This window comes from Coregonus lavaretus (assembly GCF_964263955.1).
Source record: "Coregonus lavaretus genome assembly, chromosome: 6".
Classification (NCBI taxonomy): Eukaryota; Metazoa; Chordata; class Actinopteri; order Salmoniformes; family Salmonidae; genus Coregonus; species Coregonus lavaretus.
In genome coordinates this window covers 58,382,226-58,407,739 of record NC_139993.1, presented here as the reverse complement: position 1 = coordinate 58,407,739, position 25,514 = coordinate 58,382,226, and the positions used below count along the sequence as shown (strand labels likewise).

The window sequence follows — 25,514 nt, the reverse complement described above, 5'->3', positions numbered from 1 at the left end:
AGTTTACCATTTAAAACATTATATATACTGCAGTTCATTCTCTTTGTTGGAAATTAAATGAGAGCAATGTCTACGGTCAGTCACCTATACATGTCGGTATAAGCTTTCAATGTGTGTGTTTCTGTTTGCTGAAATGGAAAGCAGAGTGCAAGCATTACGTGGAGGTGAACATTGGTTTTATGGCACCCAACCCACTGCACTGCAAGATAAAGGTAAGGACATGGATATAAAGCCAGGGTGTTTACTCACTTGTCCAGGAAACTCAGAGACAGCCACAAGAAATCAGATTCCTGCTCAACTATGAAGTAAGTACTCCTTAAATAAATAAAATCAACAACAGAAAACAGCAGATTCAATAGAACTCAATGTTAACAAACTCAATTTAGATTAGGGATAGACTTGTGTCACATTAACATTAATCTTGATGCTTAATAAAAAGTTTCCTGTTCCAACCCTTGTCTTAACCAGCCCTGCTCAGACAGCCCTGAAGACTAAACTGGAGAAGCTGGAGTGTCACTTCACCTGGGGACTGGAAGTCAGCAGGTACCAGCTGCTCCTTCTCAGAGATCACCTGGAGGACATTGGCAGTGACCAGAGCTTTCCATGGCTGGGTCAGATGTACAACTTGTGGGCTTACATACACCACACCCTGGGCTCCACTGATGCAGCCCTGCAGTGCCTCAGTAAGGCAGAGGAGGCCTTTTACCTAAACAGTCCTTCAGACAAGATGGGTCCTTGGCTGCTGGTCCACTATGGGAACCTAGCCTGGGTGCACTATCACCTGGATAACCAGGCGGAGAGCCAGCGGTGCGTGACAAAGGTTGAGGGACTGCTACGAGATTACCCCTCGCCTTCCCAGGAAGAACTGCACCCCGAGGTGTGTGCTGAAAAAGCCTGGACCCTCATGAAGTTTGACCAGGACAAACGACTGAAAGCGATAGATTACTTTCAAATGGCTATTAGGATGGAACCTGAGAGAAAGGAGTGGCAATCAAGCCATGCCTTGGCCCTAGACTCAGTTTATCCTTTTCATCCAGACAACCAACAGAAGGAGTCTGAGGTTCTAAAGGAGCTGAGACTTGCCAAGGAACACGATCCAGACAACTTGTATGTAGCAAGTATCTACCTGTTAAGACTTGGCAGGACGAGCCAGGTCAGAAGTGAGGAAGCGCGACAGCTAGCGCAGCACATTTTAAAGAAGCCTGTCAGCTGCTACAGTGGTCTTAGACCCTTACTTCAGTTTTACAGGACATATTTATCACACAATGAAGCTATTGACCTAGCAGACGAGGCTCTGGAAAGACATCCAAATGTTCGCTACCTGAAAAAACATCTAGCGAATTCCTACAAATGGAAAATCTACTCAAAGGAGGACAGTCTGAGGAGGCAGAGCATGTACGACAGAGCCATCAGTCTCTATATAGATGTGATCTCACTCTATCCAGAGACATCACTAAAGGTCAAACTGGAGCTTGCAAGCATCTATGCAGAATCAGACATTGACAGGAGGGAACTAGCCAAGCAGATCTATGAAGAATTACTCGCCAGCGAGCAGGATCCACACAACTTACAGTTACTCTACTTCAATTACGCTAGTTACCTGCATTTCCACATCCAGGATCGCAATGCATCAATTGATTTTCACATGAAGGCAGCAAAAATACCAAATCCTAACAAATACGGTAAAAAGAGTATCGGCGTCTTGAGGAGGATTGAAGAACGGGGAAGAAATCAAAGATGTGCAGAAATCTGTGAATTTCTCAAAAACCTTTCTTCTCACAGAATGAATAACAGCAAGGAGGAGAATTAACCAATTAGAGGTCAACCAAATTGAGGGAGCCATATTGTACATACAATGTCTTGGTTTTCTGCTCTTTGGGCTCTTTTAGGCCAGGCTGTTGCTAAGCAAATTGTGACAAATGTTTTCTGTTGTTGTTGAAAGTGCCATGCAAATAAAACTATTGATTGAATTTTGTTCATTTTTTTTTGACAAAATAATTCCTCATGACCATAACACTGTGTTTTTCGTAATATTTCCAATGGGGGCAAAATAAGTTATTTATATAAGTGTGAGAAACACTTTCAGTGTGTAACTCACAGCATTCACACGAGGACAACATATGCATTCAGACATCCAAACCAAATCCGACCATTTCCACACTTATTCTGTAAAGATGAGGCATATCACATTACATCTTTCAATAAGGGTCTTGTTAAAACAAATAAAATTGGGCTTAACAACCATTATTACCGTGGTCCCTGACCTGCTTGGACTGAAAATACATACAAGGAGACTGTGCACACATGACATCCTCAGTCTTCATTTTCAAAACACTGAGCAAATTTATCCGCTGGTGCATAGGCTTGTAGACAGCTGCATACGAGCTGCAGATTTAAGAAATACAATTCAGATTGATTCTTTCTGCAACATGGTCTGAAAATATCTAAAAATGCAATCAGTTTCTAAAATGAAATACAAACACCAAGGGTTCCATATGTAACAGTGTTGCTTCCGTCCCTCTCCACGCCCCTACCTGGGCTTTAACCAGGGACCCTCTGCACACATCGACAACAGTCACCCTCGAAGCACCGTTACCCATCTCTCCACAAAAGCCGCGGTTGCTCCGCAAAAGCCACGGCCCTTGCAGAGCAAGGGAAACAACTACTTCAAGGTCTCAGAGTGAGTGACGTCACCGATTGAAACGCTACTAGTGCGCACCGCTAACTAGCTAGCCATTTCACACCGGTTACACATACACACATACAATTTTGAACACATTAACGTCCAAGTCAAAAAAGGAAATATCCTATGTTCAATGGATTGTAGTTGAATTGAAGATTAATTGACTTCTACCATTGATAAAATGTACAGTTTACTACAGGAAGCTGAGGGTTTAAACCAGGGGTTTGAAACTCATTCCACAGACAGCCTAGTGCCCGTTGGTTTTTCCTTTCAGTTAAGACCTAGATAACCAGGTGAGGGGAGTTCCTTACTAATCAGTGACCTTAATTCATCAATCAAGTACAAGGGGGGAGGGAAAACCCGCAGACACTCGGCCCTCAGTGGAACGAGTTTGACACGTGGTCTAAACAGACGACATACTACCAGAGTGGATAAGGCTAATATGGTTGTGGATGCCTTTTGGGAACTTCATGAAAGAAAGGAGTTGGTCTAGAGGAGTGGAAACCCTTATTGACATCCCAAAGCTTAATTCCCTTCTGATGTTGGGTCAGTGTTGGTCTGTCTACGAGTTGAGTTCTATTTTCTAGACTAGAGAAACTATTACTGATTAGCCATTGCATTGTTTCACTTTCATTGAAGTCATAAAGATAAAGTTTTGCCATAAACACACTGGATCACACAACAAAGGTCCTTATGTTTAAAACATTGAGAAACTTTATCCACTGGTGCATAGGGTTATGGACAGCTCCATATGAGCTGCAGATTTTAGAAATACATTTGAGATTGACTTTTACTGCAACATGGTCTGAAAATATCAAAAAATGCAATCTGTTTCCAGACTTAAATACAAAACACCAGGGATTCCATACAGACGTAAACATTTTGCCCCATTAACTTCCAACTCAAAAAGAGGAAATATCCACAAGAACAAAATACAAAACGGGTCACTCGTTTCCTCGGCGACTCTTCTTGTGGCTCTTTTTTGAACTCCTGGAATAGAGAGGAAGAAATAAAACAGTAGGTGAACCATAAACCAGGTCTCCATCCAACCATTTCATGCGCATTAATTACACTACGCATTAAAAAAGTAAGACCGGGCTGATGGAAACAGGAAATGCCGGTACAATTCTATAAATTGACAGACAATGTTTGTTCAACACGGTGAGATCTTTTTGTGTTGGTAAAATTAATTATGCGAGAAATGGCGGTGAAAACGCCTTTATACGCAAATATTGATATAATAAATCACCATATGGAAGTAAACTTGGGGAGTCCCGTCGTGTGGTCCCTCCCACTACGACTGGGAAAAGTGTGCAGTTTATTAGGCTATAGATGAAAGAAGTGATGAACTTCACAGGGTGGTGAAGGGGAAGGTTTCCAATAAACATTAAGGGACTTATTCTGGTGAAAATAATATTGCTCTTATCCATAATAATCTCATCATGTAGGTAGCCTACCCACACTGGATCCGCAAGCTGTTAGCTAGAGCGCATGCGCCAAAGCCAGAGTGGGTACATTTGCTATATAACGCCACAGTTTTTGTGACGAACCCATCAGTAGAGTTGAGAATGCGATGGAAACCAATTGAACTTGTTTTTCTGTACATGGGAATTTAACGGCAAAATAAATCTTGATGTGCACTACATCATCCCTCACAGCCTTTTATCTGCAATAAGTCCATTTGATGGAAACACATCCCTGGTGGGAAAATGGCCTTATAGTTTCATGCAGATTTTAGAATATTCACATGAAAATCTGTCGCCAATTGGATGGAAACCTAGCTACTCTCACTAAAAAACATCTACATCTTTCATATGATGGTATTCACAGACAATTTAACTACACCAATAACATAGAAAGCTGCATTTTAAACTAGTATAGTGGTGAGGTTCTTTCTTTCTCTTGCTCCATTACTTACCTCTCTGGGGATTTGGAGTGACTGCGATGCCTGTGGCTTCTGTGATGGCCTGGGACAAAACAGAGCAGCTCTCGGTCAGACTGGGACTATTGTTACAAACATCTTAAAAAAGTCACATGATTACAGCTGACACTACCAGTCACAAGCATAAACACAGATGTGACTTTTGATGTAGTGCGATGCAGGTTGGCGTTGCTATGATACCTGGGGACTTTGAGCGATGACGTCTCTCTCGGGAACGGCTGCGGTGGCGACGGGGGCTTTTGCTGCGGTGGCGCTCTCGTCTGGGGGATGGGCTGTGTGTTAAAACAGAAACAATACAGCCAACATTAATAGAGGGCACTGCTTGTAAGTAACCAGGACCACAGTCAATTAAATCTGAGTTTCAGTTCTTTTATATATCAAACACTAAATTCTTTAACATTATATTTAATAACTGAGTTTACCATCTGACGGTACAATGGAAAACACAAGGAAAATCCAACAGAAAATAACCCAGGTAGAGACTCTACATACCTTCGTCTCTTGGGTGATCTGCTCCTCCTGGGCAGAATAAAAAGGATAAAAGATGTTTAGTGTCTTGAGGATGTGAAAGGAAATTAATTCTGAGTATATGTAAATGTATTTGGCGAATAAAGATATTTCTGGACTTTAGATTAGATAAATTACTAGTTACCGTCTGGGTGAATGGCTGCGTTTGTAGCGTGGAGAGGGCGAGCGGCGAGGGCGGTCGTTGTCCCGGTAACTCCGTCTGTGGGGCTCCGGGGTCTGAACTCTCTCTGGCTGTAGACATTTGAACAGACAGACAGGAGACATACATGGACAGAGTGAAACAACATTTGCATTCCTACGACTACTACACTAACCTAAGTTTAGTCAACTTTATAGTTAGGCCATGCAGGCTGTAGGTGGAGAAAGTTAAGATGACAACCTTCTCCTCTTCCTCCTCTTCCTCGTCACTGGTCTCCACTTCATCCAGGTCCTCTTCTAGGGCGCTGATGCGTGTGTCTAACAACTCCGCCTCCTCAAGGACCTGTCTTTTCTGTAGTCAACACACACAAAATAACATCAGCAGTCTAGGTCAGTGAAACAAGGAATGTGAGCACATACAAGGGGGGTAGACTTACCTGAAGCCTGGGAAGGATGATGTCACACATTCTCTCAGCGTGTAGCAGTTCATCAATAAACTCATCTACATGTTGCAGCTCAAACTCTGAAACAAACAGTGAAAGGATATGGTGCCATTTAAAACCAGGATACATTTTGCAATGTGCAATCATTCCATAATACACATTAACGAAAGGACTCACCTCCATTTCGGTTCTGACTCTTGATTTTTCGGTAGTCGTTGTACAGTGGTTCCAGGTATTTGTAGCAATCCACTGATGTCCCAGTCAACCTCATGTACATTGCCCCAAGCAAGCGGACATACCTAAGGTGAAGACAAACATCATAGTGAGGTGTGTAATGCATGAACATACCGATTTTTTTTATATCACATGTCAAGCTGGGAGTCAGAAGATAGTTGATCTAACTTTTCATTCATGATTAAATACAGAAAGACTTATAATAACAAGCACAAAAGCCAAAACGTACTTGAAATCCTCGTTCTTGATGAATTCTACGATGATGTCTTTTTCTGGCTGGATCTGCAGCATCTTCAGAGTGAGACACAGGAACGGTGTAGGTTTGATATTTCCTCCATAGACTCCTCCGACAAACTTCAGCGCCATGGCTTTGTCAACGACAAGTTCGGCTGTAGATCAAGGAGAAACGAGTGATTAGAAAGATGATCAAATATGGTGCGGTTTGGACAAAAGTTGGATTCAGATGTGTATTTAATAGCGAGGGACACATTTCACTTTACGTCTGGTAAGTAGAGTTTCTAGAGGTTATACATATGCTTTTGTTGACAGGAAAAAACAGTTGGGGGGAAGCCAGCTATATTATGGTAGGGTTATTTTCTGTCGCCACCCACCAGAACGATGCACAATTTAGGGAGTTCAACCAATACACAGACTCTCCCAAAGCTAGCCAAGAGCGTGTATAGGCATGGCATCAAGTGAGGCTACCTAAGCCAATACTTTTGCTGTGCATAAACCTCATTTTAGTGAGTGAGTGTAATTAAGTGTAAGTAGCTAACAGGGTAACATTTACTAGACGCTAGCACACTTCCTACTAGTTACTTTGTTTACATGTGTGGTATTTGTATTTCAAGCTAAAGTACCTAGCGTTAGCTGTTAGTTAGCTAGCTCCAACTCACCAGTCAGTCCAAAGCATTCTTCTTTCCAATATTTTGATTCATAGATTCGAGTACGAATAATTTTCTCTACCAAGTATTGTGGATTTGTTCCATGTATACTGTTTGCATCTTTAACAGTCCTATTTGCCATTTTTACTGGTCAAACCTGAATGAAAAATGAGTTCCTGTGGTAAACGAATTCGCATTAGAAGTTGCTGTATATCTTCCTGTGTAACAACGTACACTTCCGGGGCAGAATGTGAAGGCGGTCATTGGTCGATACTTCAGTCACATGCCAATCACGCAATTTTTCGCGCGAAAGTTAGCTAGTGCAGCGACACAATCCATTGTACTAGACTATTTCTTTTTTTTAGTTATCTAGCTACGTGTAAAATATAACTAGCTATATTACTACACTATAGTGCATCTTCGTTTATATTAAACTGCTTGAAATTTGATCAACTTGCCCGTTCGACTCTTATCAGACTCTCTTCTCTGTGAGTATTGCAGCTAGCCTATTCATATAGGTTAGCTAGCTAGCAAGCTAACTAAGGCCACATTGCTCCTTGGGTTCTCGAGAGCAAGTATGGCAACTAGCTAACGTGAATTATCTTTGTCCCAAGTAACCAAGTCTTGATTTACTCACTGTGTCAAAATGTGTCTTCTGTAAAAGGTCTGCAATTATGGTCCGCTACTTTACAAGATTGAGAGTGAGACGTATCTACAAATGGGGCGGAAGACCGACTAACTTCGACAGAAAATTTAAGAGTTTTGTCTTTGAGTAAGTTTCAACTTAGTGTCATAACATAAATTTGCCTCGAGCATCGGCAATTATGCTGTTAATTCATATTTTGTTCCACTTGATTTCCAATGGAAACAATGTTTGTTGGTCTTTTTCTCTAGTTATTTGAAAATTAGTGTGGAGGGTCAGGAGGGAGTCACCACTGTAACCCCTGGCCAGTACATCCTCATTGAGGGAGATGATGATGACAACCCATTCGTTGCCAAGCTTCTCAAGTTCTTTGGCGATGGTGAGTTATGGTTTAATGTTATGCAATGTACTTAAGGGCTTGCGACTTAAAGGCGGTATGAACTGTTGTTGTTGCTCAGATGAATTTGGCAGAAATACGTTGAAAATGCTCTGTTATGTGGGGAAACGTTGTCATCCTTATTTCAAGCATCTAGGACTAGGTAACAAAGTGAATCATGTCCTGCAATGACCTTATGCATGTGTCTATGGTCCTCAGAGTCCCACAAGCAGAAGAAGGCGCTGGTGCAGTGGTTTGTGCGCTTGTCTGAGGTGCCCCGCAACAAGAAGAAGCTGCTGGGCAGGAGTCCCCACCCCCAGGAGATCTTCTACTATCTGGGACGTGGCTGTGACGATGAGATCAACGCAGAGTCCATCCTTGGCACTGTGCATGTGAGGCAGGATAGTTCACCAGTAGAACCGTGGTGTTAGCACCTGTGCTCTTGAGCATTGGCCCTCTCAATGATTCTAGATGTGTTTTTCCTTGTCCCTATTCACTTAGGATTGCTTTCGTAGTTGTTCGGTTCTGGGTTATTTGCTCAGTCTTTTGTGACTCTTGACCTTATAAAAGCACTTAACAAATGTCGTTGTTTGATTTGATAAGGATTCTGATGCCATTTGAACATCTTCCCTCCGCTCCCCAGGTCCAGCACGTCCCTGAAGATACTCCTTTTCCAGAGCCTGGAACCAAGGACACCCTCTATGTGAAGCTGTCCTGGAACACCAAAGCCTTCAATGTCTTAGACCCTGTCCTGATGCAGGATACCCCTGCCTCACCCCCTCCCAAACCTGCTCTCCCTCAGTTTCCCCCCTGTTCTTCCCCCGTGGCAGCCCCTGTGTCTCGGGGCCCAGTGCGTCATACCCTGCCCACCCCGGACCCTACAGTGATGAGGAGAGCAGGGTCTGTGTCTGACACTAGAGCCACCATGAGCGCCGGAAAGATGGTCACCCACGAGGCAGAGTCGAGCCACTCTGCCTCCAAGCTCTCTGCCTCTAAAATTCTGAGCGCCAAGAGGAGGGGCAGCGCTGCAGACACACCGGGTGTACGCAAGAAACTACAGCTCAGCATCGGGTCCAGTGAGTGTCTTATCTCAGGATGTGATCATCTCAAATGACTTCATTTTGAACAGTGTGTTGGTCAAGAGGAGATGGTGTAGCGCCTGGGAGAGCGGGTCCTGGTGGTGTAACGTGTGTGTGTCTTCTCCTACAAGGTCCAGGGAAGATAATGACCAGAGAAGATGACCTCTGTGAGCTCTTGGCTGAAGAGGTGGAGTCAGAGAAAGTTCTGGCCCTCAAACTGAGCTCCTCAGTTTCACACTCCCTCCAGCATGGCTACAGCCTCTCCCCCATGAGAAGTGGCCGCAAGACCCCTAACGGCCAGGGGGGGTTCCCCCGGAAGACCGCCTCCATCAGCCTGGACAGACTGTCTCCTACTGCTCTGGGAGAACAGGACTTCTCCAGGTAGGGTTAGACACAGAGTAGCCTTAACTCCAGCCGTTCTAAGTTGTGAAGTCTGGTACCACAGAAATAGACACAGTTATGTGTGATGCTGTTTATACAGGGCTTACAGGAGTTGTACAATGTTACACAGATCAGCTGTACAACGTTACACCGATCAGCTGGTGCCAATTATGTTAGATCTTAGCTATTTTAGCTATGTGTGCTTTGCAAAATAGCTACATGTCTGCCTACAAACATTACATTCTTAACACTATATTCATGCTCAATGTCCTGGTTGTGGAAGTTTTAACAACATCCTCCCAGGGTCCTCCAATATACTGTGAGTAGTATCAGTAAGCCAGTGTGTCCCCTCATGCCCTCTCCAGTGACCTGTTGCTGGCTGTGTCTCCCCTGGCCCTAGAGGATGAGGTATTTGAGGCAGGGTTACCTACAGACTCTGGCTCTGCCAAGACCCCCAAGAAGAGACAGGCCACCCCCAGGAGGAACTATGTTAGGGGGCAGAAGTGAGTGGGCCACCCCAGGTCCGGTGACAGGAGCACGGATGTGGTTGTGGGGGCGGGGGTTAGCGGTCAGACAGGGGAGCACTTGGTGGGAGCTTGCCTGTCTATATCTTAATAGACATGGCTTCACAGCAGATGGTACATAGTTCCACTGGTTTTATTTGAGATGGCTTAAAAGCTAATAAGAGACTTCACTTAGCCGATGTTGATAAGCAAGCAGTGTGTCACTATGGGTGGCTAGTTTTACTACGGCCAGCTAAGTTACTCGCCTCACCTTAACCAATAGACGAGTCACATATTTGTACAAATAGTAGATTGCAAATTGAGTGTCTTGACTCATCCACTTTTCTGTCTTCCCAAAGAGCTACCACCCCCTCCAGGAGGAAAGAGTCCGCCATGACCATGAGAGAGCCGGCTCTGGGGGTGCTGTGAGTATCTAACAGTCTGATCGATCAGTCACATTATTGATTACTCTAATCTTCTTATGATCCCATGTATATTATTTCTTATTATCGTCTGTTTATCTCAGGGCGGAGGAGGACTTTGAGAACTCTCCCAAGCAGCCGATTGCCATGACGCCTCGCTCCAAGAGGAAGTCAGCCCAGCTGGTGTCATCACGTATCAGGAAGCAGTTGTAAGTACTGGCTGCCATGTGACTTATAGGTATGCCCCATAGAGAATGATAGAGGCCTCTAGATGGATAAAACCTGTTTTTGTGTAGACATTACCATTGAAGGCTTCCACCATTTTAAAGTAGTCAACTATGGGTTAAGGAAGGATCATCCAGGGCATCGGGATTCCATCCAGGGCATCGGGAGGGATCAGCCAATGAATTCTACTTGAGAGCAAACATTCCATAACTGCGGATGGCAGTAATTCACCAACCTTTGCTTTATACCTGTTCAAACAACACACTCCAGGTGGCAGTATGCACACTTGCAGTTTGTATCCCAATTCATAGAAGTAGTAGAAGAAAATGGACTACTTAAAAATGGAGATGGCCTCAATGGCGCTGCCAAAGATGATCTGTTATATTGACAAGACAGATGAGTGACCGCTCTAACAATGGAAATACATGTCCTCAAAGATGGAAGCACTGTACTGTCTTTGACGGGAGGAGGTGGGACCATTATAGCCAATGAACAACAGGCACAACTCCGATATAATGTAGTTTTTTCCCCCAAAGTTGCCGAAATGCCACGTGCGTCCACTTATATCAGTGCATTCGTAACAACCTGATGTTGTGGAATAACCACTATACTTTATTACAAATAAGGTCTTACAGAGTTTTTGTTGCATCAAGAAATGACTTTATTAAAGGTTCAACAAAGCCGATACCAGTCTGCAGAGTGGCACACCCCCTTACGGTCTCCCTCCAACTTATATAGTCCTCTTCAGTTTTCCCGCTCTTTTAACGCTCCGCCCACTTCCTTTGTCTCTGAGAGCGGCTAAACTCAACTTTCATTAAGTTCAGAGTACTACAATCAATCAACCCTTATCTTGCAAAAACACTCATGTTTAGTTCAATCCTGGCTCTTTTCACTGTGTTTGAAGACAGAAACAAACGGCCCAAGCCAGTTTAGGTCAGATTCCCTCTTTACCACCATACACAGTGAAATGACCCAATTACATTCGTGGCCCAGTAACAAATAATTCTAACTCTATGTTCGTGATTAACCCAGTTTTATCTGATAATCCATTAAAAAATACACATCACTGATCATTACGAAACTTCTATTAGATCAAATAAGCCTCGTAGAAAATTAGCAATTCCTATTTTTGTTGACTAAATTAGACACTCTTTGACCGCCATACAAAAACTTGCCTCTTTCTCTCTGGCGCTGCCGATGCGCTCACAGATGGCATAATGGGACAGATACACAGAAAAGTCCTCTAATTCTATCTCTGGTATGCCCCTACTGACTGAAAGGAACTGTGACCCTCTAAGGAGTAATTTGAAGCGTTCACTTCTGAGTGATTTTAAATGAGTTGAAAAAAATGTAATGCTATTGACGGGTTGTTTAATGATAATTCAATGTGGTGGGTGCCACCAATTGATGTTATCACATCAACTCAGTTAAATTTGCATCTCAAGAAATACATATATTTTTAAATACTTCCCCTTCTACAAAGTACTTTTGCAATGCCATTTTGAAGTATTATTTACTAAAATGTGTTAATTTGTTTTGTAGGAATCTGATGGACAATACCCAGGAGCTAAACTCCGATGGAGAGGAAGATGATGATGATGATGATGACTGTTTCGTTCCCTCCAAGAAGGACCTACAGAGCAGCAGCGATGAAGAGATGGAGGAAGAGCAGGCAGAGAGTGAGGAAGAGACCGTGGTGAGGAAGACCAGAGGAAGACCTCGCAAGACCCCCGCCAGGACCCCACTCAAAACGCCCAGCAAGAAAGTACGTATGGCTATGGTAGGCTTCTGTGGTGCCTGTCTAATATTCATATTTTTCCATTCTGTCGTGAGCTGAGAAAGGGATCGAGGAATTCTGTTTCTTTTCCATGTTTTCCCATCCAGGTCAACCCCAGTACCCCCCGGACCCCCCGTCATGCCACTCCTAGTACCCACCGGACCCCCTGTCATGCCACTCCCAGTACCCCCCGGACCCCCCGTCATGCCACTCCTAGTATTCCCAGCCGGACTATTCCAGCCAGGCAGCCTGGGAACGTCCTGGAGGACGCCAGGGCTAGGTGAGAACAAACTGGGATCCTATCCAAACAGTAGATTTCAGCCAATGATTTACGTCTGTGTTTATTTAAGTCAGGGATGGGCAACTTTGATGGGAGTGGGGGCCACAAAAAATATGGACTCATCATGAAGGGCCGCAGCTGTCTCTTCCGTGTAGGGAGTTAAAAAAATGTTTTATTGGGCTCCTTAACAGCTTCTACCCCCAAGCCATAAGACTGCTGAACAATTAATCAAATGGCCACCCGGACTATTTACATTGACACCCCTTTGTTTTTACACTGCTGTTACTCGCTGTTTATTATCTATGCATAGTCACTTTACCCCTACCTACATGTACAAATTACCTCGACTAACCTGTACCCCCGCACATTGACTCGGTACCGGTACCCCCTGTATATAGCTTCATTATTGTTATTTTATTGTGTTACTTTTTAATTTATTTTTAACTTTTAGTTTATTTAGTAAATATTTTCTAAACTCTATTTCTTGAACTGCATTGTTGGTTAAGGGCTTGTAAGTAAGTGTTTCACAGTAAGGTCTACACCTGTTGTATTTGGTGCATGTGGCAAATCCATTTGATATTTGTGTGTGTGTGTCCCTGTCTGCAGGCTGCATGTGTCGGCAGTACCAGAGTCTCTTCCCTGTAGGGAGCAGGAGTTCCAGGATATCTATAACTTTGTGGAGAGCAAGGTCATGGACGGGACCGGAGGGTAAGATTGACTGACACCTTGCTACGTTTCAGAAAATCTTGTTACTGTGTGAACCCCATACAGTGAGGGGAAAAAAGTATTTGATCCCCTGCTGATTTTGTACGTTTGCCCACTGACAAAGAAATGATCAGTCTATAATTTTAATGGTAGGTTTATTTGAACAGTGAGAGACAGAATAACAACAAAAAAATCCAGAAAAACGCATGTCAAAAATGTTATAAATTGATTTGCATTTTAATGATGGAAATAAGTATTTGACCCCTCTGCAAAACATGACTTAGTACTTGGTGGCAAAACCCTTGTTGGCAATCAGAGGTCAGACGTTTCTTGTAGTTGGCCACCAGGTTTGCACACATCTCAGGAGGGATTTTGTCCCACTCCTCTTTGCAGATCTTCTCCAAGTCATTAAGGTTTCGAGGCTGACGTTTGGCAACTCGAACCTTCAGCTCCCTCCACAGATTTTCTATGGGATTAAGGTCTGGAGACTGGCTAGGCCACTCCAGGACCTTAATGTGCTTCTTCTTGAGCCACTCCTTTGTTGCCTTGGCCGTGTGTTTTGGGTCATTGTCATGCTGGAATACCCATCTACGACCCATTTTCAATGCCCTGGCTGAGGGAAGGAGGTTCTCACCCAAGATTTGACGGTACATGGCCCCGTCCATCGTCCCTTTGATGCGGTGAAGTTGTCCTGTCCCCTTAGCAGGAAAACACCCCCAAAGCATAATGTTTCCACCTGTGATTGTTTTGATGGAAAATTGACTTTTGTTTCTTATTTCGCTGCAAGTAATGTCAACGTTCCTTAACTTGATGGAAAACGGGTTACAGTAGCCTGTTGTCTGTCCTCCAGGTGTATGTACATCTCTGGTGTTCCGGGAACTGGGAAAACCGCCACTGTCCACGAGGTTATCCGCTGTCTACAGCACGCCTCTGATATGGATGAAATCCCCACGTTCCGATTCATTGAGATCAATGGCATGAAAATGACAGACCCTCACCAGGCCTACGTCCAGATTCTACAGGTACACACACAGACCTAGACACACACACCAAGTATCAGTGTAACTCCTGACCGTGTGTTCTCCTCCAGAAACTGACAGACCAGAAGGCGACAGCTGACCACGCTGCAGCCCTATTGGAGAAGAGGTTCAGTAACCCCGCCCCCAAGAAGGAGACCACCGTGCTACTGGTGGACGAGGTAAGGCCACTGTCTCAACTCTTAAGGATAGGAGAATACGTTTTTATTTTGGACGTAACCATTGTTGACCCCAACTGGGAGATGCTGATGATGGATTTCAAGACAGAGAATTGTCTCCGTTCTATACTCATTCGCTCTACTCTACATATTTCTATGACTGACTCCATTAGAAATAGAATTACGCATCATTGACTTGAATGGAGATGCCCGTTCATTCTGTTTTTTATGACTGACCCTGTGTTTCCCTCCCCCCTCTAGCTGGACCTGCTGTGGACCAGGAAGCAGAATGTCATGTACAACCTGTTTGATTGGCCGACGCGGCGCCACGCCCGCCTGGTGGTGCTGACCATCGCCAACACCATGGACCTGCCCGAGAGGATCATGATCAACAGGGTGGCCAGCAGACTGGTAAAGACCATGGAGATACTTCAGCGCAGTGGTTGTCAAACATCTCCTCGGAGACCCAGACGTTTCACAATTTGGATGTAGGCCTGACCTAGTTCACCTGATTCTCCTAGTCAAGGGCTTGATGACCGGTTGAATCAGGTTTGCTAGCTCTGAAATAGATCAAACGCATAGACGGGTTGGCTGACAATGTTACGAAAATGATGTACGTACATCGACGTGGTCGGACGGCAAGCTTTGTTATTATTCTGAACGGTCGGATAGCTAGCAACAATGACAAGAAGCACGTGTCGATTTTGTTGCTATACAACCAACCCGTCTATGGAACGGCGTGCTGGGGTTCCAGAGGAGTGGTTGGAGAACCACTGCATTAGTGTTCCATTTTAATTCTCTATATCCCCACCACACGAGGGCGCTGTTAGATTGGTGGGGCTGGGCTGGCAATCACCACTGCTTTCATATGAGCTTCCATGTGGCAGCTTTTACTGTATATAGTCTGTATTGCTGTGAAATTCTTTCAGCGTGTATGCGGGCCTCTTGAAGTGCAGATCAAACCAGTGTCAATATGGGAGTGTTTGTGTTTAACTGTAACTTCCTGTGCGTGTCTCTCTCTCTCCCTCTGTCTGTGTGTGTGTGTGTCCAGGGCCTGACCAGGATGTCATTCCAGCCGTACAGCTTCAAGCAGCTGCAGCAGATCATCATGTCCAGACTGAACAAGGTCAAGGCCTTCGAGGAGGACGCTATGCAGCTGGTCTCCAGAAAGGTAGGTCATGTTGTCGCTCTATTATTCAGCCCAGGGGTGTACAACTCAGATCCTTGCGTTCCACAGTCCTGCTGTTTTTTAAATTCTCCCTGCCTCTTAATTGGTCAGTTAATGGAATTTATTGGATCCATACTGAGAAGTGTTCTGTGTGGCTTTACCCATCGGTCAGTGGTGTCTGTCTCTGAGCGCTGTCCCCCTCCCGTCCTCCAGGTGGCAGCGTTGTCAGGCGATGCCCGACGCTGTCTGGACATCTGTCGTCGCGCCACTGAGATCTGCGAACACGCCGCCTCGCACCCGTCCTCCACGGGATTGGTGGGAATTAGTCATGTGATGGAGGCGCTGGATGAGATGTTCTCCTCCTCCTACATCACAGCCATCAGGTAAGAGACATCCCATTGGCCCAGAGAGCTGTCAGTCTGAATGAATTGGCCCAGAGAACTGTCAGTCTGAAATCTCTGTGTTAGGTGTGCATCGTTGCAGGAGCAGCTCTTCCTGAGGGCGGTCGTTGCTGAGTTCAGGCGGCTGGGACTGGAGGAGGCCACTTTCCAACAGGTAAAGGCCCTAATGAGGACAACAGTGATTTACTACAGCTCTTGCTCAACACATCTTTCCCTCTTTTAGCTGCATTGTGGCGTTTTCCTGAAGTTCCCTTATCTAAAGTCCACTGTCCCCTCCCCCCAGGTGTTTGTGCAGCACCGGGCTCTGTGTCGTGTGGATGGCCTGCAGCCCATCAGCGTGTCCGAGGGTCTGGCAGTGTGTCAGCGTCTGGGGGCGTGTCGTCTGCTGCTGCTGGAGGCCAGCCGTCTAGACGTGCTACAGCGGGTCAGACTCAACGTCAGCCAGGATGACGTGCTCTACGCACTCAAAGCTGTCAGAGACTGAGCACCACCGGGTGTCTGAAGGTACAGGGGGGAGGATGAGGGTCTGTGGTCCTAACTCAAGAATGTGTTATTGGGGCCTAGAAGGGAACCTGCTCCATCTATACCAGTCAACTTATTGTTTTACAACAACCAATATCCCTCTCTCACACTACAACTCATCAGGACCACCGTTGGACCACATAGTCCCACGCCTCAACCACATGCAATACTGCTGTACCACTCAGGACTGGGAATGGGAATCCCACAGACAGACATCTGTGTCTATGGTGGCTCAGTTTGGTTTGATGCCGTCTTCTGAGAGGTTTTAGGACATCCTCTGTTTTAGTATTCTTTTACGAATGCTTTTCAATGTCATCGTTGTCAGCACAATACATTTCTGGAAGCTCTTGCAGTGTACTTAAATATTTGATGGAATTCTGTCATAATCCAAGAACACAAGAAATCATGACTTCTATTAAATATGTTTTACGTTTGTTTACTGAAAATTGCCCTTGTTACAAACTTTAAGGATATTTAGATCTGGTTTTAACTCGTTGATGGGAGAAGAGCTAGTTTCCCATCAGTTAGCAATTTGACTTTCCTCTTTATCCTTATTCAAACATTTTAAAGTTGCTCTTGTTGGTTTTAGGATGTTCTTGATTATTGTTATGTGTGAATATTGTATCTACAAATGTAATAAAGATATTGAACAATACTTGTGTATGAAGGCCTAGTTTTCCATTCTTCATGTACTCCTGATTACATTACTTGAACAATTTACCTGCACAGGTATTGCTTTCCAGAGGTTAGAATGAACAAAGCATATTTTGTAGGGAGGAGCTAATGATAGACACACAGCGCATTCGGAAAGTATTCAGACCCCTTTTCCCACATTTTGTTACGTTACAGCCTTATTCTAAAATGGATACAATATTTTTTTGCCCCTCAATCTACACACTATCCAATAATGACAAAGCAAAAACAGGTTTTTATAAATGTTTGCTAATTTATAAGTATTCAGACCCTTTGCTATGAGACTCGAAATTGAGCACCGGTGCATCCTTTTTCCATTGAACATCCTTGATGTTTCTACAACTTGATTGGAGTACACCTGTGGTAAATTCAATTGATTGGACATGATTTGGAAAGGCACACACCTGTCTATATAAGGTCCCACAGTTGACAGTGCATGTCAGAGCAAACGCCAAACCATGAGGTCAAAGGAATTGTCCGTAGAGCTCCGAGACAGGATTGTGTCGAGGCACAGATCTGGAGAAGGGTACCAAAATTGTCTGCAGCATTGACGGTCCCCAAGAACACAGTGGCCTCCATTCTTTAAATGGAAGAAGTTTGGAACCACCAAGACTCTTCCTAGAGCTGGCCACCTGGCCAAACAGCAATCGGGGGAGAAGGGCCTTGGTCAGGGAGGTGACCAAGAACCCAATGGTCCCTCTGACAGAGCTCCAGAGTTCCTCTGTGGAGATGGGAGAACCTTCCAGAAGGCCAACCATCTCTGCAGCACTCCACCAATCAGTTCTTTATGGTAGAGTGGCCAGACGGAAGCCACTCCTCAGTAAAATACACATGACAGCCCACTTGGAGTTTGCCAAAAGCCACCTAAAGGACTCTCATACCATGAGAAACAAGATTGAACTCTTTGGCCTGAATGCCAAGCGTCACTTCTGGAGGAAACCTGGCACCATCCCTACGGTGAAGCATGGTGATGTCAGCATCATGCTGTGGGATGTTTTTCAGCGGCAGGGACTAGGAGACTAGTCAGGATCGAGGGAAAGATGAACGGAGCAAAGGACAGCGAGATCCTTGATGAAAACCTGCTCAGGACCTCAGACTTGGGCGAAGGTTCACCTTCCATCAGGACAATGAACCTAAGCACACAGCCAAGACGACGCAGGAGTGGCTTCGGGACAAGTCTCTGAATGTCCTTGAGTGGCCTGGACTTTAACCTGATCGAACATCTCTGGAGAGACCTGAAAATAGCGGTGCAGCGACGCTCCCCATCCAACCTGACAGAGCTTGAGAGGATCTGCAGAGAAGAATGGGAGAAACTCCCCAAATACAGGTGTGCCAAGCTTGTAGCGTCATACTTAAGAAGACTCGAGGCTGTAATCGCTGCCAAAGGTGGTTCAACAAAGTACTGAGTAAAGGGTCAGAATACTTATGTAAATGTGATATTTCAATTGAATACATTTGCAAAAATGTCAAAACTGTTTTTGCTTTGTCATTATGGGGTATTGTGTGTAGATTAATGAGGATGTTTTTAAAAAATCCATTTTGGAATAAGGCTGAAAAATGTGGTAAAAGTAAAGGGATCTGAATACTTTCGGAATGAACTTAAGCCAGGTATATGACAAGTGAAATAGATATATTTACAGTATATGGTATGTCCATGGAACATATCAATCCATCTCTTTTCATCCAGATTTGGGTACACTTTATATATTATCCCATGAATCATAAGATAGATCTTTAATATGCAAGGACCTGTTTTAGTTGTGGATATTGTGTTGGATGTTTTCTAACTGTCCACTCTGTGTGCCCTTGTTGAGCTGTGCCAATCAGGCATTTGCCGGCCCTACTGCTGCCCTGACAGTCCAGTCAATCTATAGGCTGCTCAGCCAGCAGCATGTAGGAGCGGTTGAGGATGTCCGTGGTACTGGAGGATGATGGGAAGCTGGAGGGGCAGTGACACTTCATCTGGAGAACCTCCTCTTCCCCCAGGCTTCGAGACTCCGCCCCCACCTCCCCGTCGTACACATACTCGTTCCCTCGGAGCCAGGGGATGACGTCATCCGTGGCCAGGGTCACGTAGTCCCGGCTGAGCTCCAGGGCCAGGGTGGGGAGCCTCTCCTCCTCCCCGCCAGCGGAGCCTCGTTCTGAGGAGAGTAGAAAGGAGGACTCCATGGGAAGCTTCCCTCCACCTGGAGCCTCCCTCTCAGACATAATCTCCACCACACAGGCTGGGGTCTCCTCTGAACATTGCTTGGTAATAAAGGGAGGGTCCTATGGAGGGAACACAGGTACATACGGAGACTCCGATTCAATGGTTTCCAACACGTACTCATAAAGATAAACCACATTGAACACACAGTTAAGATGTGACCCCTTCAATTGATCTACACTGAATAAAAATAGAAACGCAATATGCAAAAAATTCAAAGATTTTACTGAGTTACAGTTCATATAAGGAAATCAGTCAATATAAATAAATACATAAATTAGGCCCTGATCTATCGATTTCACATGACTGGGCAGGGGTGCAGCCATGGGTGGGCCTGGGAGGGCTTAGGCCTACCCACTTGGGAGCAAAAGGAGAAATGCTCACTAACAGGGATGTAAACAAATTTGTACACAACATTTGAGAGAAATAAGCTTTTTGTGCATAAGGAACATTTCTGGTATCTTTTATTTCAGCTCGTGAAACATGGGACCAACCCTTTACATGTTGCGTTTATATTTTTGTTCAGTATAGTTCCATAATGTTATTCTACTGTGTACTGCAATCAATTAAGTTTTTACCCAAGTCTGTCGGTTGATGTCTGTGAGGAAGCCATGCAGTACTTTGTCAAGTTTTGGGACTGGTGGCCACAGATACCGTTTCAGCTTACTGGTGGAAAAATCATTCAGTACACAACATGTCCATGAATAGGGTGGAAAAGATAAATGTGTTTACGGTAGATGGTACACGCTGCATTAGTGTGAAGCAAACTGAAAAAGCATCTTACCTGAGATAGCTGGAGAACATTGAGAGGAACACAACTGATAGGATGAGCATCATGAGAGGAATGCAGAGGATGAGGAACCCTGCTGATAAAATAAAGAAGCAGAGTTTGAGAATGACAATAGCCTGCCTGATTAGAAGTGCAGTGACTGTAATATCTACTATTCATGGGTTTCCCCTCTTTAGGCCTACCTGAACGTCACAGAACACAAGAAAAGCTTGATCTATCAACCAACCTTCCCATGTACAGTAGGCATTTTATGTAATCAGATATGGAAAAAAAGAATCTTGCTTATCTCCATAGTGGTGTTACTTTACCGATATCCGAAGGCGTGTCCACAGTGAGGGGGGGTGACCAGTTGCTCCAGTAGCCAGCATAGACTGACCCGTTGGGCCTGGCTCTGACCTGGATAAAGTACTGACCGCCAGTCTGAACGTCCAGACAAGTACTGTTCTCAGGGACCTGCAGAGTCACCAGCTGGAGAGCGAGGACAACACACAAAAACACCAGTGGAGGCTGCTGAGGGGAGAACTGCTAAATTCAGCCTCCACTGAATTGCACCCAGTTATTTGTTTGTACTGCAAAATACAAACTCATGACAAAACATGTAGTTCCCTGTTTACATATGCGATAAGGACAGAGCCAGGCTTATGGTTTTACCACACAACAGAATGAAGTAAACAGAAGTAGATAATTTTGGATATGAGATGTAGTGAGGGTATTTCTGTAGGCAGGCTCTGTACTGTACCTTCCAGACGGCCTCCCCTTGAGGCTGGTAGCGGAGCTGGTACATCAGGTGGAGAGACAGAGCCAGTAGGGGTGTGCCCCATCTCAGACACAGCCTGCCCCCCTCCCACTGTCCCCTCAGCCTCCCTGGAGGGTCTGTTTGAACTGACCGCAACATAGGGACAGGAGAGAGAGACATAACATGAGTTTTACAGAGATGATTAGTGTATATCCAGCAATACAGATTGTACTGTTACAGATTTATGTCAACAAGGGTTCTTAAAACATTAAGTAAAATGCATGCTAGACTCAACCTCTTTCCATTTGTTTAACTCTTAATGGCAATGTAGCATACCGGTACTCTCTTTTTTTGATTGAAGGGAAGCTTTCACAGCTGCCAAGTGGTCTATTACCAGTGTGACTCACTGCTGTTGTTGAGTCTGAAGGATTCAGTGTAGAAGGTCCGTTTGAGAGAACCAGGACCAGTACTGAGTTTGACCAGTATCTCACTGGACTCCGCTCCATGGAAACGGCAGTGGTAGGAGGTGTTCTCATTCTGAAGACACTTTCTCCAGCCCTCCCTTTCACTGCAGAGATTATACAACCAGAGGTTTAATGATACATAATCATCAAGTATGTTTTACAATGCAATATGAGCTTTAGCCTTGATTTATGTCGCACTGTGGAACATTTTGCATGTAGAGTAGCGTGTTTGTTGAGGTCATTTGTATGTTAACAGCTACCTGGATCCCAGCTTGTAGTTTAAGGTGTAGGTAGCATCTCTGTAGGACTGCCCATTCCATTGGCAGGTGATGTTTTGCAGGTCAGAGGTATGGCACAACAATGAGATATCAGCTGGAAAACAGAGGTAGTAAACTCCATCACTCTTACTCAAACAGTGCTGTCAGTAAACAACATCTAGGGAAAGGGGGATACCTAGTCAGTTGTACAACAATGCATTCTATTGAAATGTGTCTTCCGCATTTAAGAGGTGCGGGGGAGCTGCCTTAATCGACATCCACGGCGCCCTGGGAACAGTGGGTTAACTGCCTTGCTCAGGGGCAGAACGACTGATTTTTATCTTGTCAGCTCGTGGAGTCGATCCAACAACCTTTCGGTTACTGGCCCAATGCTCCTACCCGCAAGGCTACATGCCGCCTCCGCCAAGCTACCTGCTGCCCCACATGTGCACTGTAGTCTTTATCAGTCTTTATCAGTCTTTGGCCAATACTCAGTAGCTCACCCACCTGCGCTCTGAGGTACCATGGCAGTGATGGGAACCGACCAGTCGCTCCAGTGACCGCTGGTCTCCGTCTCACTGTAGCCGTTGGGTTTGACCCTCAGCTGGACGCTGACCACCTCCCCTGGCACCAGAGAAACCAGGCTGTGGATGGGGGACCTCACTGACTTTATCTTGGGACAGAGAGGGAAGAAATATCACAAGAAGTCTACAGCAGCAGCACAGTGAATGGAATTTGAGTGATGACGTTCTGGCACAAAATGGACGCCCTGTAGCCTACCATCAAGGTGGGTACTAATAGTGAATGCAGCAGTCATGATGGATTTTTTTACCAAACACTTTGTCTGTCTTTTTCCCCTTGCAGCGAATTTGACTGGTTTAATTATTGTTGATTTTGTGTTTCTGAGTTTCAGTACCAGTTCTGTCCTCTCCCTCAGTCCCTGGGAGGAGTAACGCATCCCATACTGCACGTTGTTCTCCCAATCTCTTGGTGCGTGCCAAGCCACCTGGAACTGCCCAGCCTGCCCTGTCGGGTGAAGGGATACATTCACAGGGGGTTCCAGGAGACCTAAGGAAGGAGAAAGAAGAGAGAAGAAAGAATGAAGCAGGGAGGATGTGTTGTTACTGGACAGTAAGAGCTTTAGATTTCAAACTACTAAAATCCTCTCTCTCTGTTTCTCTCTCTGTTTCTCTCTGTTTCGCTCTCTCTCTCTCTGTTTCGCTCTCTCTCTGTCTCTCTCTCTCTCTCTCTGTTTCTCTCTGTCTCTCTCTCTGTTTCTCTCTGTTTCGCTCTCTCTCTGTCTCTGTTTCTCTCTGTCTCTCTCTCTGTTTCTCTCTGTTTCGCTCTCTCTCTGTCTCTCTCTCTCTCTCGCTCTCTCTGTTTCTCTCTCTCTCTCTCTCGCTCTCTCTGTTTCTCTCTGTCTCTCTCTCTGTTTCTCTCTGTTTCGCTCTCTCTCTGTCTCTCTCTCTCTCTCTCTCTCTCTGTTTCTCTCTGTCTCTCTCTCTCTCTGTCTCTCTCTGTCTCTCTCTCTGTCTCTCTCTCTCTCTCTGTCTCTCTCTGTTTCTCTCTCTCTCTCTCTCTCTCTCTCTCTCGCTCTCTCTCTCTCTCTCTCTCTCTCTCTCTCTCTCTCTCTCTCTCTGTTTCTCTCTGTCTCTCTCTCTCTGTTTCTCTCTGTCTCTCTCTGTCTCTCTCTCTCTGTTTCTCTCTGTTTCGCTCTCTCTGTTTCTCTCTGTTTCTCTCTGTTTCTCTCTGTTTCGCTCTCTCTCTGTTTCGCTCTCTCTCTGTTTCTCTCTCTCTCTCTCTCTCTCTGTTTCTCTCTGTCTCTCTCTCTGTTTCTCTCTGTTTCGCTCTCTCTCTGTCTCTCTCTCTCTCTCTCTGTTTCTCTCTGTCTCTCTCTCTCTCTCTCTCTCTCTCTCTGTCTCTCTCTGTCTCTCTCTGTTTCTCTCTCTCTCTCTCTCTCTCTCTCTCTCTCTCTCTCTCTCTCTCTCTCCCTCGCTCTCTCTCTCTCTCTGTCTCTCTCTCGGTCTCTCTCTCTCTCTCTCTGTCTCTCTCTCTCTCTCTCTCTCTCTCTCTCTCTCTCTCTCTCTCTCTCTCTTGCTCTGTTTCTCTCTCTCTTCTCTCGCTGTTTCGCTCTCTCTGTTTCTCTCTGTTTCGCTCTCTCTCGCTGTCTCTCTCTCTCTGTTTCTCTCTGTTTCTCTCTGTTTTGCTCTCTCTCTGTCTCTCTCTCTCTCTCTCTCTCTGTCTCTCTCTCTCTCTCTGTCTCTCTCTGTTTCTCTCTCTCTCTCTCTCTCTCTCTCTCTCTCTCTCTCTCTCTCTCTCTCTCTCTCTCTCCCTCTCTCTGTCTCTCTCTCGGTCTCTCTCTCTCTCTCTCTCTCTCTCTCTCTCTCTCTCTCTTGCTCTGTTTCTCTCTCTCTTCTCTCGCTGTTTCTCTCTCTCTCTCTCTCTCTCTCTCTCTCTCTCTCTCTCTCTCTCTCTCTCTCTCTCTCTCTCTCTCTCTGTTTCTCTCTGTCTCTCTCTCTCTGTTTCTCTCTGTCTCTCTCTCTCTGTCTCTCTCTCTCTGTCTCTCTCTCTCTGTCTCTGTCTCTCGCTCTGTCTCTCTCTCTCTCTCTCTCTGTCTCTCTGTTTCTCTCTCTCTGTTTCTCTCACTCCCTCTGTTTCTCTCACTCCCTGTTTCTCTCTCTCTCTGTTTCTCTCTCTCTGTTTCTCTCTCTCTCTCACCCTGGTCCTCAACGCTGATGGTGCGTCTGTAGAGTGTGTAGTTGGAGCTGCTTTCCACCACTCTGATGTGTGTGAGCGTAAACAGGAAGACGTCAGAGCGAGGGAAGAAGCAGACATGGAGGACCTTCCCCTCCTCCTCCTCTGTCCTCTGGAGAGTCAGTTTACACCGCTTCTCCTTCTCCCCACTGATCAGGGACAGAGGAAAGGTGACTGGTGTCAGTGACTGGCAGAATGGAGTTTATGTCAACTGTTCACTTCAACTGTAATATATATTTATTTTATTTTCTGAAAATATTGACATTTTATAATTAATTTTATAATTGACCAGAATACATTGAACATACTCATCATTCCTATAGAAGAAGTCATAAGCCGTGTTGCCTGGTGTCTCCCAGAAACAGGTGAAGTCATACTGTGTCCTGGTAAAACACTTTGGATCTGAATCACCAGCCAACAACAACACATCTGTATGGGAAATAGTATTATTTATTACAGTTTTGAAATAAAAATGTGGCATTTTGTAGTTTATTATTGTTTTATAATGCTGTAACAAATATTGTTTTGTCATTTAGCAGACGCTCTAATCCAGAGCGATTTACAGTAGTGAATGCACACATTCTCTTACTTTTTTGTACTTAAAAAACAGGCATAAATCACCAATACAGCACAACGAGAGAGAAGTTCAGCTGAGAGATGATCAACAATGTTGCCTTGTTTTGTCTAGCTTTAACACTATTCCAAATATTCTACATAGACACTTAACTATTGAACGGGTGGTCCAATGTCCTACCTTTCTTTGACAGGCGAGGGACAGCCCCATCTCCAATCCCATGCCCCAGCACGTTCACCCAGCCTGCTATGATCCAGAGCCAGACACAGGGGACCTTCCAGGTGAGATGGCGGTCCATGACATCCACAGACAGGTGGCAGTTGTGTCCCATCTACATACAGGTGTGTCCGATCTTCCCCATCGCTGCCCCAAGCTCTATGTCTGAGAGTGGCAGGGTGTTTGTGTGTTTGTGAGTGCATGTCAGCGTAGCGTTGTGGTCTGGGGGTGAGGTCGGGGTGGTGGGGGATTGTAGTGATGAGGGGAGGCTCTATCTGTCAGGTCCTCGTTCTAC

At 45.2% G+C, this 25,514-nt stretch overlaps 4 protein-coding genes across 5 annotated transcripts; 2 read left to right on the top strand and 2 right to left on the bottom strand.

The window, feature by feature from the left end:
• Nucleotides 1-424: 424 nt before the first annotated feature.
• LOC311131093 (interferon-induced protein with tetratricopeptide repeats 5-like) lies at nucleotides 425-1,810 on the top strand (the record flags this gene model as incomplete). Its single annotated transcript, XM_084163906.1, has 1 exon — nucleotides 425-1,810. One exon carries the CDS (start codon nucleotides 425-427, stop codon nucleotides 1,808-1,810), a length of 1,386 nt encoding a protein of 461 aa, XP_084020032.1.
• A 1,564-nt stretch (nucleotides 1,811-3,374) lies between these two features.
• Nucleotides 3,375-7,076, bottom strand: prpf38a (pre-mRNA processing factor 38A). Its single transcript, XM_084164491.1, has 10 exons — nucleotides 6,865-7,076; nucleotides 6,198-6,357; nucleotides 5,912-6,033; nucleotides 5,729-5,814; nucleotides 5,533-5,643; nucleotides 5,278-5,384; nucleotides 5,118-5,144; nucleotides 4,806-4,897; nucleotides 4,602-4,650; nucleotides 3,375-3,673 (listed from the first exon to the last, which is right to left on the bottom strand). Exons 1-10 carry the CDS (start codon nucleotides 6,992-6,994, stop codon nucleotides 3,628-3,630), a joined length of 930 nt encoding a protein of 309 aa, XP_084020617.1. The 5' UTR covers nucleotides 6,995-7,076; the 3' UTR covers nucleotides 3,375-3,627.
• A 53-nt stretch (nucleotides 7,077-7,129) lies between these two features.
• On the top strand, nucleotides 7,130-17,191 carry orc1 (origin recognition complex, subunit 1). 2 transcript variants are annotated; one of them, XM_084164490.1, is made up of 19 exons: nucleotides 7,130-7,340; nucleotides 7,517-7,624; nucleotides 7,747-7,874; nucleotides 8,091-8,263; nucleotides 8,515-8,947; nucleotides 9,082-9,331; nucleotides 10,194-10,259; nucleotides 10,361-10,465; nucleotides 12,024-12,246; nucleotides 12,366-12,538; nucleotides 13,145-13,246; nucleotides 14,094-14,265; nucleotides 14,334-14,441; nucleotides 14,700-14,849; nucleotides 15,490-15,609; nucleotides 15,820-15,989; nucleotides 16,074-16,161; nucleotides 16,291-16,511; nucleotides 16,653-17,191. In XM_084164490.1, the coding sequence occupies exons 2-18, from the start codon at nucleotides 7,527-7,529 to the stop codon at nucleotides 16,489-16,491; spliced, it is 2,760 nt and encodes a 919-aa protein (XP_084020616.1). In that variant the 5' UTR covers nucleotides 7,130-7,340; nucleotides 7,517-7,526; the 3' UTR covers nucleotides 16,492-16,511; nucleotides 16,653-17,191. The 2 variants fall into 2 exon arrangements, with proteins under 2 accessions (XP_084020616.1, XP_084020615.1); XM_084164489.1 differs by having other exon boundaries at nucleotides 16,291-17,190.
• Nucleotides 17,192-18,713: 1,522 nt separating this feature from the next.
• Nucleotides 18,714-25,383, bottom strand: mpl (MPL proto-oncogene, thrombopoietin receptor). Its single transcript, XM_084164679.1, has 12 exons — nucleotides 25,184-25,383; nucleotides 24,738-24,858; nucleotides 24,394-24,578; nucleotides 22,592-22,743; nucleotides 22,183-22,348; nucleotides 21,679-21,790; nucleotides 21,362-21,522; nucleotides 20,958-21,100; nucleotides 20,527-20,686; nucleotides 20,213-20,294; nucleotides 20,007-20,094; nucleotides 18,714-19,490 (listed from the first exon to the last, which is right to left on the bottom strand). The coding sequence occupies exons 1-12, from the start codon at nucleotides 25,332-25,334 to the stop codon at nucleotides 19,086-19,088; spliced, it is 1,926 nt and encodes a 641-aa protein (XP_084020805.1). The 5' UTR covers nucleotides 25,335-25,383; the 3' UTR covers nucleotides 18,714-19,085.
• Nucleotides 25,384-25,514: the final 131 nt, after the last annotated feature.